A 22,047-nucleotide genomic window follows, 5' to 3' on the forward strand; every position below is an offset into this window, starting at 1 on the left:
TGAACCGCGCAGTCTGCCTAAATCTAACCTTCGTTATTACCTGCCTATTCTACGCTGCGCGCCGACTGTAGCGAAGAATAATTATATACCGTATATTATGATCTAATCTGGCCAGACTAATTCGTACTGCAGTGCATATCTGCTCGTGAGATTGGAAATTAAACAACCGCTTGGAACGGGGACCGTACATCGTGATTTTCATGGAAATAATCAAGACACGAACACCTACAGACTCGGGCCCCGTAGCATCGGGATCCAAAAGGTGACGGATATAAGACTGCAACTGTGAAGAAAGTACGAGACGAGACGAGACGTCAAGTCCGAAGGAGTCAAGGAGTCGAGACAACGGTATATTATAGCTGGTGAACCGCCACGTCTAATTGTCTACGGAGAAAACTTGGCGAGTGCGAGGAGTTCGTAGGTAGCTCCGGTAGGCGGCTTGACGTATTCGTGTAAACTCGCCGAGGTATACCTGTAGGTACCGCTGCTCCAGGTTTACTACTGACTTCTTCCCGCGGGCACTAGGTCGCCTTCTCAGCTTCCCCCGTTCAATTAAGTCACTACAGGTGACTCTGTATTCCGTTTCTTGGTAATTCCATTACATAGTGAGCTCCAGCGACTGGCCATCAATCCGCGCAACATCTCACGACGACATCATTATTGCGGCGATGGCTGTGTGCGTTGAAACGGTTAACGCTTTCGGGTGCGATTTATTCGGATACCCGCTCGCATGCAAATTAGCCCTGCAAGTGATGATACCCTGATTTCCTCTGTGCCTTTTAATCGGACTGAATTTGAAATACAGAAATGAGTCGATAGACCAAGTCCTCCAAGAACTTGGGCATACATTGCAACTCATGGCTGGATCGTGGCCATAATTTTTTTCTTATTGTTAGTTACTGGTTGATTCATTCAATAATAACGGAAGGCTCGGATTCACTTCGACGTCTTATGATCCAAGATTGTTGTAGAAAAAAAAAATACCTACGAACATTGGCGAGTTAATGTCCCATTCCTTCTATCGATCCATTCCAATTTTCAATGCATACATTTAGAGAACGATCCGATCACGTGAAGTATCGTGTCAGGCGACCGATGAACTCAAAGAATATAACTCGAAACGTGCCTAATGAGGTTTCCAAGATGTCCGCAGTTGTTGCGCGCCTCCGCGAACGTGAGGCCAAGCAAAGGTTTTCGATTGGCAACCAAGGCTAGTGCGAGAAATGCCGAACTTACTGTCAGTCCGCAAATAAGCACGTATCGTAATAGTATAGCTGTACAACGGTTTTACGTAAGTATACAACCGCACGAGAGAAGCGGCTGTAAAAGGGTCTGATTCCTCGGTCCCTGTAGGCAATGAGTATCATAGAGCCAGGAAATTCCCCGGATGAAATTTTTTACCACTTGGAACCGAGACGCGAACATTAGGCACGCGTTTCGTAATCAGCCGATGTCGTGTTATAAAAAGTGTTTCCTCGCATTGACGTGCCACTACAAAACAAGAATTTTTAAAACCCGTCATCGTTTTCACGCCAGGTAAACTCGAAGCATAATCTGTAACGCGAATAAAAAAACAGCTTTCGAGCAGCGTAAGTTTTTTTCCTTTTCTTCGTTTAATTTCCCCAGCTTTCGGACTACAACTATATTTCCTTTAATAACCAATAATCGAACGAGGTCAAGAACGAGAAAATTTTTACACTGATCGGTAGCTGTAGTTTATTTCATTACATCCATTCGTATGGTGGAAAACATCTGGTGCAAATAGACACGGACGTCGAATATACGCCGCATCTGCTGGAACAACGCAGAGAGAAACGCAGCCGTTGTACAACCGAAGTCGGCAGTAAATGATCTCAGCATTGATTTACGAAGCCGTTTGTCCCGGAATACATCACCGGCAGACGCAGCAGTAGTACCAACACGAGGTAGCAGCTGATAAAGTAGCTACAAATTAAACGTAATCAAGAAACTTTCGAAACGAATATCACCGATCAACATCGCATCATTCGTTCGTCATGATGGAATCGCGTTGAACATATCCAGTCGTACACACAATCAATCAGCTCGACGATTTCGACTGCTCGTCCGATGAAATGATTAATAACTATCTAAATTTTACATTGTTGGGTGTACAATGTTCCCCGCACGCCTCGTCTACCATTTAAAAAGTATTCAGTTAGAATTATACAGCCGAGCTAATACTTCCGGGATAACCTGTCGACGTCTACAGTTGCGATAGCTTTGCACGGGGTACGCTTCGACAACATTTGGAGATAAAATAACGAAACCCGTTGAAATCATGATCACAGGTTACGCGGTGAAAGAGGCGCAGCGCCGCCGGGCCTGTCAACCTTTACCCAGTTCCGCCGTGGATGAGTATTATGCGAATATGAGTACGTGATACAGGTTCATACATATGTATGAATGCCTAGCTATCACGTACGTAATCAAAGGTTGCGTACACAACCAACTGTGCAGGACTCTCGGATTGCTGGCTCGTGGCCGCAGGGAGCGATGTAATCAAGTTACAACTTACAAGAGCAGCCACTGCATCTGCAGCAACGTTATAGGTTGACATATCACGAGGTTTCATTTCTCGATTTAACATTCTCTCTCTCTCTTTCCCAACAAGTTTTAGACTTATTTCATTTATTCCGGATCGTCTCGTTAACACTTCGTACGCGGTGTCCAACTTGTTTGAGAATATTATTCACGCTCGCTTCAAAATTGACGAGTGATCTGTTTATACTGCTTTGCTAGTTACATAATCGCCTCAAGGTGCGTCTGGACTACGCCACACGAGAAGTCCTGAAGAACATAAATCCAACGAATATTCGCAAGGCCATACAAGCTCGACGGTGAGGGACTATGTGGATTCTACACTCTGTGAAACACAGTTTTGAAACCTGCTGACCTTCAACCTTGAGTAACAAAATCGATCATTCCGCACTAGAGACTACAGAGTGAGGGACATTAATTCGCAGCTTAAGCTTGGATACATTTTTGGGACAAAACCGTATCGAATTTGACCCTAAAAATTTTCATCGGCTGTAGCAAGCCTTGCCGCAAGTATAAAGCGCAGGTTATAATTGTTAAGCAACAAACCGTGAGATTGCATAAATAACGTATACAAGTTTAATGTGCACACCTGACATTGCAAGAAAAAAAAGGTCGCGTACATGCACGGAATTGACAAAGAGCCAACGACAAGTGGAATAAGTGTTTCAAATCAGGCTCGTATTCTCTCCATTGTAATTAACATGACATAATCTCGATCAAGGCGTGTGTTTAAGTTCTGAGAACCAAGCAGTGGCTTCATCGTAAGCGAAGATCATCCAGCCCGAGGCAACAAATGACGAGGCAGAAGTGTAAGTCATTGTCTCCAACTGATTTGGAATGCATGTATGTATAGGTAGATACTTTCGTGCACTCGGGAATAATATCTATGGGGATAGTAATTATGGACCTCATACCAAACAGCACGCTTGTCGCCTCCAGGTTGTACCTTGGGATAGAGTTTGTTAGTAATGGACCGCTGACGTATATGCTTAATTACGATATACAGAATAGAATAATCAGGTCATCGACACGTAAATAGTGGAGCAACGATTTCCGACACACGTCTAATTTGATACACAAATATTCGCAACAACTCGAATAGGCAAAAAATAATCTGGGAGGAATTAGATCATTGGAGAAAAGTAGAAAAGAGAGTTCACAGTTTATTCTCAACTGATCGATGTGGGTAGATAACTTGTGAGCTCATGTCCGACTTTGTTCTGCCCTCCACTTCAATGGCAGTGCAGTGGTTGCAAACTGCGGCGAGCTTTGTAAGCGAAAAGAAGAAAGCTTCCCAGACTATGTGATGATTTCTAATTTGCACCGCTCACGATGCAACGCCTTCGATTCAACGTTCTCTTGGCTAGTAGGTATCCAGACTCGTCACGGTATGTGTAATTTGTCTTTAAATTAAAACCGTAACGTCTTCCTCAACTCACAATCCAATTCATCCGAGTTTCGCTCGAGATAATTTGAATTGCCACAGCACTCCCAAGCATCCGCCTACGGATATCTCGTGGTAGTGATTCTTGAAGAAATTGCAATTATCTTGCTTTCGATCGCAAGTCAAGCGTTATGCTCACGTACTAAATACTTGAATTACGTAATCTTGGTGAAAATCGTGCAAACTTACATAGCAAAACCTTTGTTCTTACAGAATATATATCTTATAAACTCTTACTAGAAAAAGTTTGGACTAAGTTTTTTTAACTTCTCGTTTCTCTGCTTCCAGAGAAAAAAGGAAATTATCATAATCACCCCGAAAATGAAAAATTTAATTGTCACCAGATCTCGACGATTCAAGGACTAGAGAATCACTTCCGACAGTTTTCGGATGGACGTCAATGTGTGCGTGCATGTATGTATATGACCAATTATTTTTGTCCGAGGATATATCAAGGAAAAGTTACCGGACTTCAATCATTTTGATCTCAATCGACACAGCTGTTCCAAACTTAGAAATGATTGGATTTAGGCTGAGATCGATTCGGTACTTTTTCAATTATTTAAATAACAAAATTCCAAACCAATATGGTGGAAATTTTTTTTTAAATCTTCGGAGTTTGGTGGAAATTAGTAGATCGAGCGTTTTGAGTCACAAGTAACGAATTCAAGGTCAGAAGTTCAAACTTTGTAACAGTGGATACATTATAGTGGTTAAAAATAAAAAAAAAATCGACATATTTTCATGTAACATGGTACCTGAGGGCTTTTGAACCGTTAATTACGATTCTGAATTTTTAGTTCGACATTCGAATTGGATATTCGTTTTTTTTTTCCAGTGAACTTGGAACCGACAGTGTAAAATCGGAGAATTCGAGGACTGGTTCACGGTCAACCCAAGGCCGCTTGTTCAGCTCGCTCGATACCCTCGGAATCCCTGCACTGATTAAGACGAGAAAAATGGTAAAAACCGGTCTCGTTTCCCAAAAGAAAAGCCACGAATTCTTTATGCCTATAAAATTACTCACTCCGCTTCTCTGGGTCGTTCGGTCATCGTGAATGGTGCAGTTACTGAGCGGTTTACACTGGCCGCCGCGTATGGCGATTGCTGTTCAACTTGCCGGGAACGTAGCCATAATACGCGGTCAGTACCACCGTAAATATCTCCAGGTACAGTGACACGGTACAAGGTCCGGTTTCTTTTCAAACACAGGCAGCCTCTAATCCCTTTCAAGAAACGCGAGGACGTCCTTCGAGTTCCCATAGATTCGAAAATTTTGTCTCCAATTTCACACCCGTTGGTACGTAAATTCACCGGGTACGTTTCCAAGATCTGTTATTACATGGTCAACCTTTTTTTCACTTTATTTTTCACTGGCTTTTTGTTACTCGGATTGAATTATAGAACAAAATATAGATTTCCACACGACATGCCATCAGAGACACCTTAGGCCTCTCGATTTCAGTCATTCGTATCCGGACCCTTAAGTACCGTCTCACCATCGCCACTGGCACCTTGAGTTTATTACAAGAGAAACTCCCTTGAGACGTATTACAGTCATTAAAAAATATCAAATTATTACAAAAAATACCATACGTAAGCTATGTACACGTAACTAATCGAATTGGTATAATTGAAATAAGCCTCGGTGTGTAGAAAGGATTGCACAGGTTAATAATTCCCACTTCCTAATCTCAGGGGCAATCAGTATCTTAAGTGCGAACATAAATGCGAACCGTCTTATACCAGTATAACGAGAAAAAATAATAATATGTGAGCTCACTTTCTACCGGAGCAACTATTTTACCGTATTACTTTGCAGGCCTAGACACACCATGAATACACACGCTCTCATTCGTTTAGTGACAGGGTACAGTTTCCTCCTGTTTCCATATTCTGTTACGGGTTCTCATCGTCCGGCACCATCTAAACCGCACACTGATATCTGTACACAATCTTCTCGAATAATACATCGATACTTTTAAAATGACCAAGAATTTTTAAATGGTATTTGGTTTCCTATCCTGTGCAAGCAAAGAGGAAAGAAAAAAGGGGCTTTCTTCTCCTTTCTTTGGTTATCGGGTCCCGATGCTGGGTTCCATGTACCACTCCAAAAATGATATATCTAACGTTATAATGCTGTCGGCTGCAGCCGCGGAGCATTGTAATGATGTTTGAAGTGTGGCTTTGTGGATTCTTCCACAACAGTCATTCGAAGAAGGGGGGAAGGTCATTCGATTTCCTTGATGCTGAACAAGCATGCAACGTGTAGACCAGAGACTTTCCATACCTGGTCGATAGCTGGTGGATACAGTCGTTCGACACGCGTTCAAGCTGCAAGAAACACGCGCGTGTGAAACTTACCGCCCGATGTGAACGACTGGTCGACTCACTCCCAGCACACCGGCGGGTTACCGCGAATAGGAAGGAGTTATCACCGCGAGTACAAGCACGCATGTTAGCTTGGTCTCGATATGCATCTGCGGCTTGGGGTTGTCCAACAACACGTATCCAGTACATGACATCAGTTTTCCGTGGCAAACGGTAGCGCAGAAAGCACAGTGACTGTGCTACAATTATCATATGTCACTATCTGCGAAATATGTGCCAATGGAGCTGCCCTCGAAATACCCTCGCCAAATCGGGCCTACTTCTGGTTCTGATCTGCAATTATTCATAAACCTGCGGTAGATCATAAATGATTTACGCTGTACGTTGCTAGCGTACCGTGGCGTGCTTTACGGAAGGGTAAAACCGTGGTACTATTGCGGGCGCTCATTTGAGGGTTTTCGACTGATGTCAACCTCGACAAGCGTGGCAAAAGATAGCGGGAACACTCCGATGCATGGTCGAGTGGTCGACGTGTAGGCGAGTACGCTCGCCTTGAGTGATAAAAGGTATACAATCATATGCTGCTCAACGAGATTCGAGTGTTTTATCAGTTTGTATTTCTTCGTCGGGTAATGAACATTTATTATGGCGCATATAGCGAATATACATTGACGCGGTGATGAGGCACTAAAGTCAACACTCACAGCCCCTAACGAGACTGGTGGAACTCAGGCCAATGTGACGGTTGAAGGGAATGAAATACCTTGTTCGCACTGGACTAATGAATAATTCGCTTGATAATCAAGAATGCAGGCGTACGACGAAACAATAAAAGACGAGGTACCCGTGAAAGACCCTTCTTCCATAAAACCACTTTCGAAATGAACCATTTGTCGTTTCAATTTCAGAGGTTTGAGAAGACTGACTGTCAAGTGTACCTTAATACGTCTACGTCTATGAAAACAAACTTTTATATTATTGAATGAAAAGAAAGATTTCATGGCGAGCTTACGGTTTGTGAGTGAAGAAGATACAGTTCGTCAAAAACCTTGTTTTTTTTTATGAATTAGCCCAAGTATTCTTTTGAATCCACATACAATAGGCTTGAAATCATTCAATCCACAGCAATGAATCTCACAAATGGCCTCGATAGACAGATGACCAATTTTCAGTTTTTAAACTAGTTCCTCCTTCCAAGTATAGTATACCTAACAACGATTCGTTGAATCGAACATGTTTTTACACGATTTAGTCGCACCTCGTTTATGATACACCTGTAAAGTTCCATTATACCAGGATGGGAAATATGATGCAGAGATAAGCTGCACCTGTATGCGGTGCATAAAGCTATAAGATAGAGCGGTGGGGCAAGTTCTGGGACGAGTAAAAGAGACCGCGAGAAACAGCAATGACCGTTGATCCTAGTGCAGCGTGTCGGTCTTTCTTCAACGGCGCCTCTCCTCCCTCGTGTCGTTTCTATATTTATACCCATATTTACGTCCTCAGTGTCTAGTTTCTTTGTACCCGACACAGGCGGCCGACAAGCTAAACTTCGACGGAAAGAAAAACTTCTTCGTTTCTTTTTAAACTTGACTTTTCAGGTTATTTCGGGTTCGCGTTTGAGAATATGCGGATATGTGCACCGCTGCCTACACGGAGTGCATCAGGGCCTAAAATTCCGGGATTAGAAAACGCACGACTGGCATTACGGTAGGTCCTATACGACCGGTAGTGGCCGTGATGGCGGTCACGGTGGTCGTATAGGCATTAGTAATGCTTCCTCCACGAGCTAGCTAACGACGACTCGATGACGGATTGATACCAGCATTCGGCTGAAGGGCACGCGTTTGTCCGGGCGCGAGCGGAAGCCACATAAAAATTTTTTCCTCTCGCCGTGGAACTTAGGTTCTGCAATTGCATCGATCGAGTTTAGGGCATGGCACAGGTGTTGATCGATAAAGTATTACCGAAGACCTTAATTACTACCTCAACGTTTTGATTCCTACAACGTTATTAACTCACTCACTCGAATCGAAAAATGTAGAACCGTTTCGATTATTACAGCATCAATTTATGATTTAATTTACAGGTCAGTAGCTATAAAATCCTTTGAAAATTTAATTAATTTTTTCCTCGGTAAACATACAAGTACGTACACACCGTGAACACTATCGATTATAATAGACCGACTTCAAGAGAGAAAGAGATATAATGTTACCGGTTGGCAGCTGATTAACGTCGAATTTTTCGCAGCATCGTTATGATGTAGCATGATGATGTTACGTTTGCACACGTGAGTCGTGACGGTATGAAAAACTTCCGCTAACGGCTGATACTTTCTAATTAAATCATACGTTGCCATTCACCCTGCAGCATACGTGGAGGATAACTAATGAATAATATATCTGCGTAGGCTATCCTTGGCCATGAGTTCGTGTCGCGGAAGGCAAGGCACGCAGCGTTACTCCTAATTGTTGATGATTTGCTGCAATTAGGGTTCTTGAAATTAAAAAGTGCCTTATTTCCAAGGTTTTGGATGCAATTACGTTTCTCCGTGGTATATTATTAACTAAGTTGGAAATTCTGTGTGTAACCTACAAACCCCGACATACGGTATTTGATACACAACAATCGAATAATATTGGTCATCTCGTATTTTGGTAACAACCTCGACATAGAAACGCGAAGGCGCATATAAATTGGAAATATGAGATCTGAAAGAACGAAATCTCCGGTTGAGTTAATTAATTAGACCCCGGTTTATTCGACGACGGATACGAGAGATATGTTTGGTGGTGTACTTGTCGGATGGAATTAGCGGTCCGTTCTTCGAGGTAGGTTAAACCGGAGAACGTCGAATTCGGCGACTTACGAAACGTAATTAGACAGTTGCGGCTTCATCTCAAATATCATTGCGGTCATTAAAAACCGAACGTACATCAGTCGCCGCGGCTCCTTCTCCTAGTGTACCCACGGCTTTAATAGGTACCCACGAGAACCAAATCCTTCCTAGATACCTACGTTTTATTTAACCTCTCAACGTTGAAACACGATAAGTTATAATCTCGATCTACGAAATCGTCGGTCACTAAACCACTTCCATCTCACCCAGGTGATATTACTTACCGCAACCGATCTTTACCTGCCTCTTCTATACGCGTTTCGAATCCCCAAATATTCAAATTCTCGAGCATTTCATATGAAACGTTACGCATGGCATGGATTATGTAATAGCGTAAATTTGTTTTCAAACTATACGAGACATTTATATATCGTCGAATGGATCGTTTGACCGATATTGCTGATTGTGAGAAAAAAAGAAACTGTTCACGTTCGAGAAGTAATTAAAAGGAGGTACGAAGATGATCAAAAACACGAATAGAAATCGTCGAGAGAATTGACCCGAGTAAATGGAAACTCACAAAATTAGCTTCAGTTTTTGCAATCAATGTGTGAATGTAATCAATTTAGAATACAGCGTTATTTAATTATTTTCGGAGGCACGTTTACCTATTGTAAAATAGTCGGCAATTGTTGAAAGATTGTTTGTTAACGTACCGTGTATACGTAGTTTATATGAAATATTTCGCATCGATCTTCCAACAAAGATGTGGAAAAAGCTGCACCGTTATTCGAGCAACACTGCGGCGAGAATTTCATACAAGGCTAACTGATCGAAAACCAGAGGAATCTATATCCTGAATATCCGCACGCAGGAATCTTATAACACACACGATCCTTGGCCAGTAAAGGTAAATGATGACGATAATCTACAATTAGTCTAAAGAAACAGTTGCCTACAATTCTTCAAGATGAAAAATTATATCAGCCAATCGTTTCCTCGCTTCTCGTTTTCTCAGTCTGCACATAATTCGTCTAATATCGGCTGTACATCTTCGTGCAGCTTTTATATACTGTCGCGAAGTATCTCTGCCTTCCCTTATATGTACAAACGAAACGGTTCGCGCGATAAATTGCATTCAGGAAAGCAAACTCCCGGGATCGCTCTACGGCGATGAATTTACTATTCAGGTGGGATGCGCAGTACGTTTAATCCGTTACACGATTTATTCTGACGAGAGAAGCACCATGAGAAATATTTTTTTGCAAAACTCTTGGTGCAAAAATGCGAGCTGATTTAGTATTTGTATAAAATTACTATTTTGCTATTGAACCCGGTAATTATACCTTAATCTGTAGAGCTTGTTTTTATGGAATGCATTCGTTCATCGAAAAATTCAAATGATAGTTCTCTTCCAAGAAGAAGAAAATGACATGACTCGACCAGCAGCTGTACAAATACTGTGGTTTAAGTTATACCCTTTAGCTTCCATATAATTGATCGTTCAACCCGCGATTATCCTGAAACAATCAGAAAGCGATAGTTTTACCGGTTTTACTCTCACTGTACGGGGATTTGTTGTGGGTATAGCCGGGAGCTGCAGCGCAAATTGGCTAATATATAATATTATATACAGATCAGACGCGGAAACGGTCTAGTTTCGCGTGCAACGCGTGGTCCATCCCGAAGCCTAATTCTTATAGTCGACATCAGTTCTCAGGGCGTTAAGTGGGTGAGGATTGTCTTACAAACTTCGTGTGAGCTAGTACAGTTACACATATAATACAACGTCAACGCAAAACATTAGAGATCCGGTATTGGACAAAAAATTTGATTGCTTTCTCGCGCTGAATAGCGAGAATCGATCCTTTAGGTGTACGTGAAGGTAACTTCTGATCAATGTTGTGAGAATACCGTTGCTTCTCGTTTACTGCCAAAATTATTTTCTACAACAAAGCCACAACGATCCGCGGTGAACCAGGAAACGGAAAAGAAAATAAAAAACACCCCCTGTGCACCGAAAACTTTCCTTTACCAGATCTGTAAGGCATAGGTGTATGAAACAATTAAAGGGAAACCCGGCCCGATTAACTGATTAACCGTTTTATTTCATACTTATATATAATGTGTATAATTTTTTCACCTGCATCTGTCCATTAATTAATTCATTTCCGGGAAAATCCGAGTCTCGTTATGGCGGTTACACGCCGTCTGTACGTTGAAACTGAAATAAATGACTGTGAAAACTGTCCGGCATTAATTAAAATGCGATCTACATAACGCCTCTCAAAAATTTCCGGCAATACATTCAAATGTGTGTATCGGCAAATAAATATATGTATAAATCAGGGAGAAAAAAATCACCTTCTCTCGGATATACATGTACACTGCTATGCAGCGGCACGATTTGAGCGACTTTATAAATCGCGTTCATAGCGGCTCGTGCCACTTGCAGAATATACGGTGAAATAAATTTTCACCGATTAACTTCACGTGTAGATTCGAGATTGGCATTCGGAAACATGTTAGAAGGCGCTGTTCGCTCTGCCCACTCGATAAACATCGTTTAACGCTTCAACATACAGGTATATTGGAATTAGACTCGTGCATGTGCGCGGTTTCAATTGCCTGAGCAGTTTGTGAAAAGAAACATTTTAAAGCTGGATATAATCAAGTTTCTAATTTGGCTAAAGTCTCCATCCTTCTCTCTATTATCCACAAAAAACACCGCGTGTGTTCTATTTTATTATAACGGAGAGAAGAGTTGTTAAATTTCATTGCTTCGTACCGGCGAGAATATTCAACCCCCATGGGATACGAGCCTGCTTCAGGCCTCTGCCGATAGTAGATTTACGACTACACGTGTGCAGCTGAAAATTAAGTTAATTACAGGAACACGCCTGGCTCGATGACTCGCTGATAATTAGTTACAATTCGGTCGTTTCACGTACGGCACTGGATGTGTGTAGGTAACCGCAATGTATACCACAGCAAACGGAAATTAGCTCGCTTAAAGTCCCTCAAATTTCTCCTCGTAGATCATAACGATCTCGCGCGAATCTCATTCTCAAAGAGCCTGCAAACTTTTCCCCCGAGACGCATGAATTCGTTCCACGATACCGCGATCAGCCGGACACAGAGAGTAACGCAAGTGCGATTGATTTCAGCTCGCTGCAATGTGTCACAATCAGTGTATTCCACGGCGACATCGTCTTCGTTGCCCTCGAACCCCGGGGAAAGTCCTGAATGTGAATTTGTCGCGGAGCTCGGGACAGTTGAAAACGGAATCGCGTTGTTCGATAGTTTCGCTATAGGCCATAGGGATTCCTTACATGGCTCCACTGCCTATCCTGTCATCGGATTTCAGCGGAGTCCTGCTGCAGACTTCTGACAACCGTTTAGGGCCAGCAAAGTTCACATCTGACACGCTGATTTGTTGCCGGCTGACACCGATGGACATTTTCCCAGCTACTTTCGACCGCTTTCTACTGAATAAAGGTATATTTACCATCCCTCTTCAAAGGTGCAACGCACTTGCGATAGACACGTGTCTTTTAAAAGGGTATTCCATGCTCCTGGAATGCACGGTGCACGAATCATGGATGATTTAATTACGTTGTGCCGTCGAATTGTTTTACATAAATGAAATTAGCCGAAAGATATCGAAAATTTTGAATCTTCTTCGCTCGGATCCGCGGTATTTCATATTGATTAGGCAACCATGGGTTGTGGTTGATATGATTGTTTTAAATTTATGACTTACGAGACTTCAATCGCTGATATCTAGACCCAAAATCAATTCGAGGTGTTACATATTTATGAAACAAAATGGCTGGTTTCTATGATCGTAACAGATTGTCACGGTATTTTTATGAGGAATCATATCACAAAATACCTCTGACATTATCCGTATTGCAATATGATTCACATTAAGTGGAATGATTCACGTCGTTCCGTCAACGAATTATCATTGTCGTGTGAAATAATAAAAATTGCGATAGGTTTAGTATCTTTTAATTGTAGTTTAATTACTCTTGTATAACAGTATAATTATATTAACGTACCTACAAAAGCCATTTACTCATTTCCGACGGTAAAATTTCACTCTCGACGAAAGCTACGCGGCATGACCGCGAGCGTAATTGTTTTTGTTAATAAATTCAAAGCGCTAACAGTCTGGGTAAACGCGATACGAACACGGAATTATATCTGCTGCCAACGATTATTATAAACTATACGTTAATTAATGTTACGCTTATTAACATAGAGAGACTTACGTCAGGTACGATACCGTGCAGACACAAGAAAGTTCACTCTGGCCGGCCTGTTTAACCGTGGTCCGCAGTTCCTTTTCTTTTCTTCGACGAAAAAATGTCGTTCAATTTTATTCCACTATAATATGTATACTGATTTCAACAAAGTTATAACGACATGTACTTAAAGATCCCATTATACCAACTTGCGCAAAGTTTATATATATATATTCAGATTCATTTTTCACCAGATTTAGAGAGGGATTGGGAAAACTCGGAAACATCTCGAAAATTCGAGCTTGACGGGAACTCATATTTTAGTCAAAATTACGAACGATCGCGTGTTATATAGACGAGTGGAATTTAGGACAACGATAAACATTCTCGCCTACGCGGCGTGCATTAGAGATAATAGAAACGGTCCAATCTTCTTCCTGCTTCACCGGCTTGATTAATCTTGCGGAACGCGGCTTATCCCTGCAGGCTGGGGCTTAACTTGGGTCAACCGGAAGTTGCGCGGGCCAACGAAAGCATCGCACACTCGTCGTGTATGCGTAACGACTAAAAGCGACCCACAGACAAGCACAAACCAGAGAAGAGAAGAGAAACAAGACAAGAGAAAACCTGAGTTTAACTTGCCGCCTTTTCAATTTGGATCATCAAACAAATTTTTAAACTCAAAGTATTCTGCTCGCGGCGTATTTTGGCTCTACACTAATTTGTTCGAGTTGATCTTTTCTCCCGCGACAGCCTCCATTGTTGCGTAACGGGTAGGCGTGTAAACAGACATAGACGATACATGTAGAACGACGGGAAATCGATCCGATTAGCTACAGGTCGAGTTATGCATGCATGTATCGGGATAAAAGCATGTAAATGCAAATTTTGTCGAAAGTGGATGGATCATCGATTTGATTAACAGATTCTGAATCACTCGATGGTGAATCGTGCCCGATCAATCGATCCAGTCTGACAATAGATGGTGATCAAGGCGCGGCAATAAAAGAGGAGATAATCAGTTACCAGAAGTCCGCAAGAGCAGTCATATAACAGCTTTAGGAAATCCCCAGATCTTACAATACGGAATCGGGTTGCAAAAAAAATAGCCTTGATCGCAATTCATCCGCAAGTTTATAAATATCTTTCTCCGTTTATCTCGCTCTGTCCATTTCCAGGTGGCGGAAAATCAACTATACGGTTGCACAATCAATTGAAAACAACATACGATCGAATTGCACGGAAAGCCGATCCAGTCGCGCGATCCGAACAATAATTCGGGTAAATAATTCTATCCAAAGTTATAACGACGCACGCGAACTTATATACGGCTGACTCACCATGTGCTCCATCGCTTTCTCCTCCAGTTCGGCTCTGCTCCAATCTACACGGAAACTCAGAGGCTGCAATCGAGATTCCATCTCACGGAGCCACTTCCTCAGGCACTTGACCTCGTGCTCCAAGTCTGCAAGGTTCCAACAAATTTAGCATGAATTTGGCCAATAATACACGCTGATTAGTCGAATTAGTTGGTGATATTCTTTCAACAACCGATTATAAACTAGGCATTGAAATTGTGTGCTTTATAAAATGTTTCGAATCATCTGAGTGTGGGAACGAAGGTGTTACTCTACTTTCACCCTGCCGAAGAGCCAACAATTGAAAATAACACAAGAATGAATAAAAAATTGCTGTAATTGACAACTTCGTCATCGAACGATTTTGAAATTTCATTTTGATATCATGTACAGATACATAGAATTACTAGTCAAATGGCCAATTTGCCGGTATATCCTGCAAAGATTGACAAAGTTTATTGAGCTAGTATTACCAGTTCACTCGACACCTGTGACTGATGACGGATGAAATTAGGTATATTTGACAGGGTAGAGATAAGCTGCGGCTGAAACGAAATTTTTCAACTTGTTTGCTCAAACATTTAGTACAATTATTAATTATGTAGATCTTTTCAACGAGGATGAGATAATGTCTACCGATTTCAGATCAACAACGGCAAAAATTATTTCTCTTCAACCTCCGTCATCGTATTCAACTGAATTCTATCATCATTCTTTCCAGTCATTTAATGAAAGAGAAATGAAAACAAAGAAAACCTGATGACGTAAAATCATTTAAAGAATGGTAAAAAAAAAATTTGAACTTAACGGAAAACGAACAAAGTTGCTACACAAAAATGTTCGCTGGATAAATTATTCACAATCGAGGAAGGTAGCACAATGATGTCAGATGATAATGTTGTACTGATAATTTGTTTATCCAAATGGTTGTATCGTATAGAGGTAGAACGTTTTTTCCAGCGAATGGTAACGTAGGAATTGGAACTAGTTTGTCCGGTGCTGATAATAATGGAATCTAGAAACCCACACTGTCGATATCGCAGGTTTCGTACTATGTATGTATTAAACTCCGTTGTCTACAATACCGTTTTTAACGTCGTGAATGGAACTGGAATGGGACATTTGGTCAACTATTTACAAGGTTTACTCACTATATATCAGCCGAAAGAAGTGCTAACGAACTGGAATTGTGGCTTGTGTGTGACGGAAAAGCAATTTTGTACGTTCCCCTGAGGCTCTGCTATTCCATTTCCTTAGGATATCGTGTATTATGATATATCGTGGACGATATTTTACCAAGAAACTAATTTGAACGAGTAAATTAGCTTTGAACCCATGCTGTGTGACGAGTTCGAAAACTCCAACTTGTTATCAATTTAAACCGTATAAACAATCTTTATAGCTTCACATTCAACTCTGAAATTCGATATTAACAGTTACCCATCATCTATCTGTAACTTGATGGATTTCGTTGAATTGATTTGTGAACGACACGAATATTCCCAGTATGCCAACCTGATTCAGCTTTCGCTGGAAATCATTCGGAATATATCAAAATCTTTGTCTCACCTGCAGAAACATCCTGTTCGTCAGAAATAGATTGTTCCCCTGGTGCCATGATCTGCTCAACCAGTTCCCATTTGGTGTTGAGATGATCAACACGCCAGGCAACTTCATCCCTCAATGTTGGAGCTCTGGCTACCAGTTTTCCCGCTTGTTCGTTGAACAATCTTCTTCTGTACGCCTTGCGTCGCAGCTCCTCGGTGTGAGCCTGCCAATATATATCGGAATGTTATTCCAGTACACAGGAAGGCGTATAGTCGTTAACGAAACCAGTTTTGCTCCATTCATCACGTCACAGTTCTTATTGCATTATATTTTTTTTTTTAGCAATATCGCAACTGGGAAGAAAAAACCAATGAAGCCGACTCTGGACCAAGAACGAGGAGTGAATGAGTAGCTATTTTCGCTTCGAACATAGGATGAACGTAAGTCGAGATTCGATTCGTTTATTTTATTTTATCTTCTCCTTTACAGGTAATTAAGAAATGATTAGTCCCTAAGTTCCGACATACGTGCCGTTCCTCCGCCATCAAAAGAACTTACCGCGCGCAGACTTTTGTCCAGAACGTTCTCCTCCTTGGAGTAGACCATCTCCTGAATAGCTCCCAGCCACGCATACAATTCTGAGAATTGTCCACTCAGCTCCTTCAGACCCCATGAAAGAGTCGACACATCACCCTCGTCCCAAGCAAGTTCTCCGTTTGCTTCCTGTAAATGAAATAGAAAACGAACGTACACGTGTAGTTATCGTGACGATGGTGATCGAATTGTTTCCAATGTTTATTTGTACGGAAAGTTGTGTCATCTTACCTTGCAACTGTCGATAAGATTCGTATCCATTATGTAATTATAATTTGACTGTATAGCTGCCCAGAAATCATCCTTGTTCTCATCTCGGCTTCCCCAAGAACGACGCCACTGTTCCTGCTCGGGATCCTTCCTAAGAATTCCGACAAAAGCGCATGAAATTAGAACACGGAGTATAATGAACCTTTTATTTTATAACAGTACATTTCAAGTTATGAGCTAATCGGCGTCTCAATTCATGTGCCAGTTACCTTTTTTTGGTAAGGCTGTTATAAGGACGGTCAGTTCGAATCCTCACATGCTCAGGACTTTCTAGACTTCCGCTAGAAGGCTGCAGCGAAGACAACGAAAAACTCATTTTCATGGATGTTAAGAAACCTGTGAACCGAAGGCATAATATAAACACTCCATGCATACGGGTTGAATCAAGAATTGACATTTTCCGTAAAATGGATACGGTGATGGTGCTTAGTTTGCCACGTAGAGCGGTTTGTAAACCGCGTCGTTTGCAGAATGTGCACGTATCGTCAAGATAACAAGGCAAGTGCACGAAACAATGCTGTTTTATCGCGACTCACCGAACAGGGTAACTCACAAGTTCCCCTTAACAAGATACAAAGTAGTTATGCACACTTCTTCATAATATTCAGAACAATGTTGTTCTTGCATTATAGACTAGCCAACCATAGCAAGCACCATTCTAAAACACTTTTTTTTAAATGTTATTAAAATCCTTTTACATAGTCTTTACTTTCAAAACGTGGTGGAAACGTATACCAATATGTTTGCAATATGCATATAAAGTGAATTACACAAGCGTGGAAATGATGTTCTGATATAATTACTGCGTAGAATGGGCAAGCATATAACACGCACACACGTGTATATAATTCATGTGTCCACGCTCTCTTCTGCAGTGTATAATTCACCGAGTTTAATAATAATACTTAAAGCATATAGATTTGCAAAGCAATCATCGACTCACCGGTGCTTAGAGATATTAATTGTACAACGATCGGCCAACGGATTAGCAACCTGATTATAGGCTTGCTTAATTCGCGACTACAGAGATTGAATCCCGAGTATAAGTGCGGTGAAACTTCGTCACAAACGGGGTGACGATAAAATTCGAAAATCTTTATACTTATAATGACTGTCTATGCGAGTAAGAAGGATTTGAAAATAATACAATTGTTAATTCGATTCGAGAATAATTAGACACAACCTTATTCAGTTGAAACTACTTCCTCGTTTGGTCAAAAATAGAAGAGGTGCTCAAGAATATACTGGAATGACGATGTTTATTTATGAAAAATTCCCTTTGTAATTTGTCATGATCTCTCATCCTTGAAAGTTTCAACTCGGCGCGGGTTTATGAACGTCTGCATATTGAAGCGAACAAAAGATACAATTCTCAGCCTACTTAGCAATAAGTCCATCTGATATGAGTTTCTAAAATCTATCTCCCTTCTGGATGACCGTGCGATAGCACGGCGCTTGACCTCAAATGTCGGTAACTGAAAATCAGTGCAGTTAACGCTGAAATTATTATCCAACGCGAACAGCACAGTTCCTCGATAACTGCCAACATATGACCCGCGTACGTGCAGATTCTTGTAGAGTCGGTCAAATTTACACTCTCTGCAAGGAATTGAATCCATTCGTTAAAGCCGCCGGCTATTAGTTACATCGACACTTCTACTCTCCGTTGGTTATGCAACTCAATCTCGGCATGTGGAAACTGGATACCCTGTCAAGTCGATAATTCATAAATCACTAATCCAGTTTCCGTGAGATTCGGTAAGCTTGGTAACCACTTGTAGTCGAGCGTTACAGCTGCAGAATGGCAAAGTCAAAAGACGATTACTCGTAAGCCTTTCAAAAAAATTTTGATACGCAAATTCCAACTTACTAATGAATTATAGTGAATTGCAACGCTAATGAACGCTGTAGCAAAAATGGGACGTAGATCCATCGGGTATTTAAATCCGATGTGTAGGTCGTTTGCGCGAATTACTTAAAACCTCGTCAAGATCAGTTCAATTAGTAAAAACATGTACTCGTGTGGCGAGATGTGAACTTTCGAAGTGAACGGATGAAGTATCGTATTTGTTTGTGTTCGGCATCAATCCATCCAATGGGTCGAATCGTTTGTTCCAGAACAATGAACAACGATTATATTTCAACACAAGGCGAACGCGTGCTGCTCGAGTTGCTCATCGATGAATGAAAGAAGAATAAGAGATGCAGGAGATGGAGAGGACGAAGAAGTCGAAGATACGGAGAGAGAGGCCCTTTTCTCAACCCGGCATTATAAGATATATTGGGTAAAAGAAGTTGGCAAGAACACCGAGGTATCGAAGCCTCGCGACGTCTGTTAACCTGTAAGTTCCCACGGGCGTAACCATAAGATTAACAACGACGGTAAATTTTCGATTACCAAGACGTCGCGCGAGTATTACACAACCCAGCACGGAATCTGTCGAGAGATTCTGCAACCTTTATCTGTACGATTTTGTTTTTATCTCTGTAACAAATGAAACATCACACCCGTTGATTTTTCTAAATTAGCAATCCTGTTCACAGTACCAACAAAGAAAACGTGAGACTTGTGGCTCACGAAGTTTTGCTTCAAATCGCGCAAGAGGTTAGTCAGAAAGCGATAGGGCACAACAGAGATTAGGTATCAGGTACAGAAACGAGGTTGGCGATATTCAACATATCGGTATTGTAAGTACTTGGAAAAAATAACCATACACGAGGTCGAATTTTACCAGATTGAGAATTACGACGCTAGTTACTATTTTATAATTAGCAACCGTGAGTCCAGATTCATAACTACGACAAGAATTTCCACAAAAGATTTGAAAAAAAAAACAATGTTGTGTCTCGTAAACAGACACAAATAAAAAGTTGAGAAAACGATTTGTACAAACGGCAGAAAAACTCGACATCGAAGCTGGATGCATCGTGAACCAACCTCTGCTGATACACGCTACAAATGAGGCGAAGTTAATTGCTTTGTAAAAAGCTTCAAACGGCTAACGGTCAGGCTATACGCTTACGAATAGAAACGCATCCCTGTTTATATACTTTCTGTTACATACTTACAGAGAGATTCTAAAAATACATATCACCGCCATGAAGTCAAATAAAGCATATATTTAATCTCACTCAGATATAATTAATATCCATATTTGTCACGTTTATTTTTAACTATCAGACGCAGGTGGCTCAAGATGAAGAAACATTTAATTTTCGATAAATGATGAAAAACGGAGAAATTTATATCTTCTCCATTCGCCGGATTAATATTCACGAATGACAAACGAGCTAGCTACAGGCAATAAGTACCAGACGCAATCTGGAAGTCACTGATGCCTGGCGGATATGCTTCGATGATGCAAGTAGTCAATCGCAAAGGTCATCGTTGCTCCGTAATCAGAGTAAACTCAGTCCCTAAACGCACTTAATAATCGAGGGGAAGATTTATCAAGCCTGGTAGTATTCGCCAATTGCATTTTGCGTAGCGTATCCCGACAACTCTATAATCCAAGACCAAGAATAATTTAATGATATCTTCAGGAACGCCTGCAGTGAGACGATAAAATATTCGTAGGCTACACAATGAACTGCACTCTTCATTTACAGACCCGTAATTTCGAGCAATTCCAATAAAAGGCATCAAAGTCAAAGCAGTGATGTATTCTAAGAGCACTGTAATCAGGATGATACTCACTGGCTCCTACTGGCGACATCGTGTCGTCGAGTACCGTGTCGGAGTGATAGTGATGATCAGGGTCCAAATAAGGTCCGTTCCGATGTCGCAACTTCTTCAACTTTTTAGCCGAAGATGGAGCAGGTTTGTCAGAGGAAAGTGACGGGTCGACGAGCTTTTTGATTAAGGTTGCTCCGCGCGTTCGGTACTTGGAATACGAAGATGGAGGCTGGAGTCCAGTGTTACTCGAACGCCAGTTTCTCCGCTCCGTAGTCGATTCGGCGCATCGTCGACACCAAGACGGCTTGCCCTGGTGACGATTGTGCGTCCTGTCGCGCCTGACTAGCTTGCTGCTGCGATCATTCAAGTTACACGATTGTAAGCCAGCTGTAACGAGCGTGCCCGAGTCTCGAGCTCGAGACCCTTTGGTACAACCCTTTCTGTCCCAAATTCATATCACAGTAACGTACCTAAATCTTGATTCAACAGTACTGCCTTCGTTAGGTCGATGGACCAGTGTCAGCGAAATGTTGACAGGCCAATGGGAGTGCTGGGATTGCAATCTATGCTGATTATGCCGACGTTGCTGGTGCTGCAGATGATGAGAATGGTGACGATTGAGGAGGTGGTGGTGATGATGATGGTGATGGTGATGGTGGTGATGGGTTAAAGCTTGCGAACGAAGGTGCGGGTCTGGGATTAGGTGAAGCCGCCGTTTTGCGGCGTTACTGTTGTCTTGCCATCTCTCCGTCACTCCGCGGGAACGCTCGGCACGAGCTCCCGTGCTTTCCTGAAACACAAAAGAAAACCATTATCGAGCGATTGTTGGACCAGATGATTACTCGGGCGGTGATGTTTGATTTCGAAACAGTACGATACAGGCGGGACAGACACAGACTCGACTTGACTGTCGTAAATGGTGGAAGTGGGCTTGCAAGTAAGTTTGCCGGGTCTTTTCGGGGCATTGCGCCTGCAGTAATGCATTGCGAGAGAGTAGGTAGGATTATATTTAGGTGAGCCAGTGGACAAGTCAGCGGCCAGAAACAGACGCTTTATTATGGGATTGTAAATAAAGCAATCGTAGATCCAGCATTTCTCGCACCAGCTATACGGTACATGTCCTCGTCTTAACTCGCATACTTCGCTCGTTCGTCTCCAGCCGCCGCTGCTGACCG

General features: G+C 41.8%; 1 protein-coding gene across 1 annotated transcript in view; it reads right to left on the bottom strand.

Moving 5' to 3' along the window:
* The window catches only part of LOC124217324 (klarsicht protein), a 124,396-nt gene that overhangs the window by 93,382 nt on the left and 8,967 nt on the right, over positions 1–22,047 (bottom strand). Inside the window, exons 3-9 of the mRNA XM_046622734.2 lie at positions 21,343–21,662; positions 20,894–21,222; positions 17,406–17,532; positions 17,158–17,287; positions 16,891–17,055; positions 16,354–16,555; positions 14,767–14,891 (exon numbers count right to left, since the gene is read on the bottom strand). Coding sequence (XP_046478690.1) covers positions 14,767–14,891; positions 16,354–16,555; positions 16,891–17,055; positions 17,158–17,287; positions 17,406–17,532; positions 20,894–21,222; positions 21,343–21,662 — 1,398 coding nt within the window. The remainder of the gene's footprint in view (positions 1–14,766; positions 14,892–16,353; positions 16,556–16,890; positions 17,056–17,157; positions 17,288–17,405; positions 17,533–20,893; positions 21,223–21,342; positions 21,663–22,047) is intronic.

This window comes from Neodiprion pinetum, chromosome 4 (assembly GCF_021155775.2).
Source record: "Neodiprion pinetum isolate iyNeoPine1 chromosome 4, iyNeoPine1.2, whole genome shotgun sequence".
In the NCBI taxonomy this organism is placed as follows: domain Eukaryota; kingdom Metazoa; phylum Arthropoda; class Insecta; order Hymenoptera; family Diprionidae; genus Neodiprion; species Neodiprion pinetum.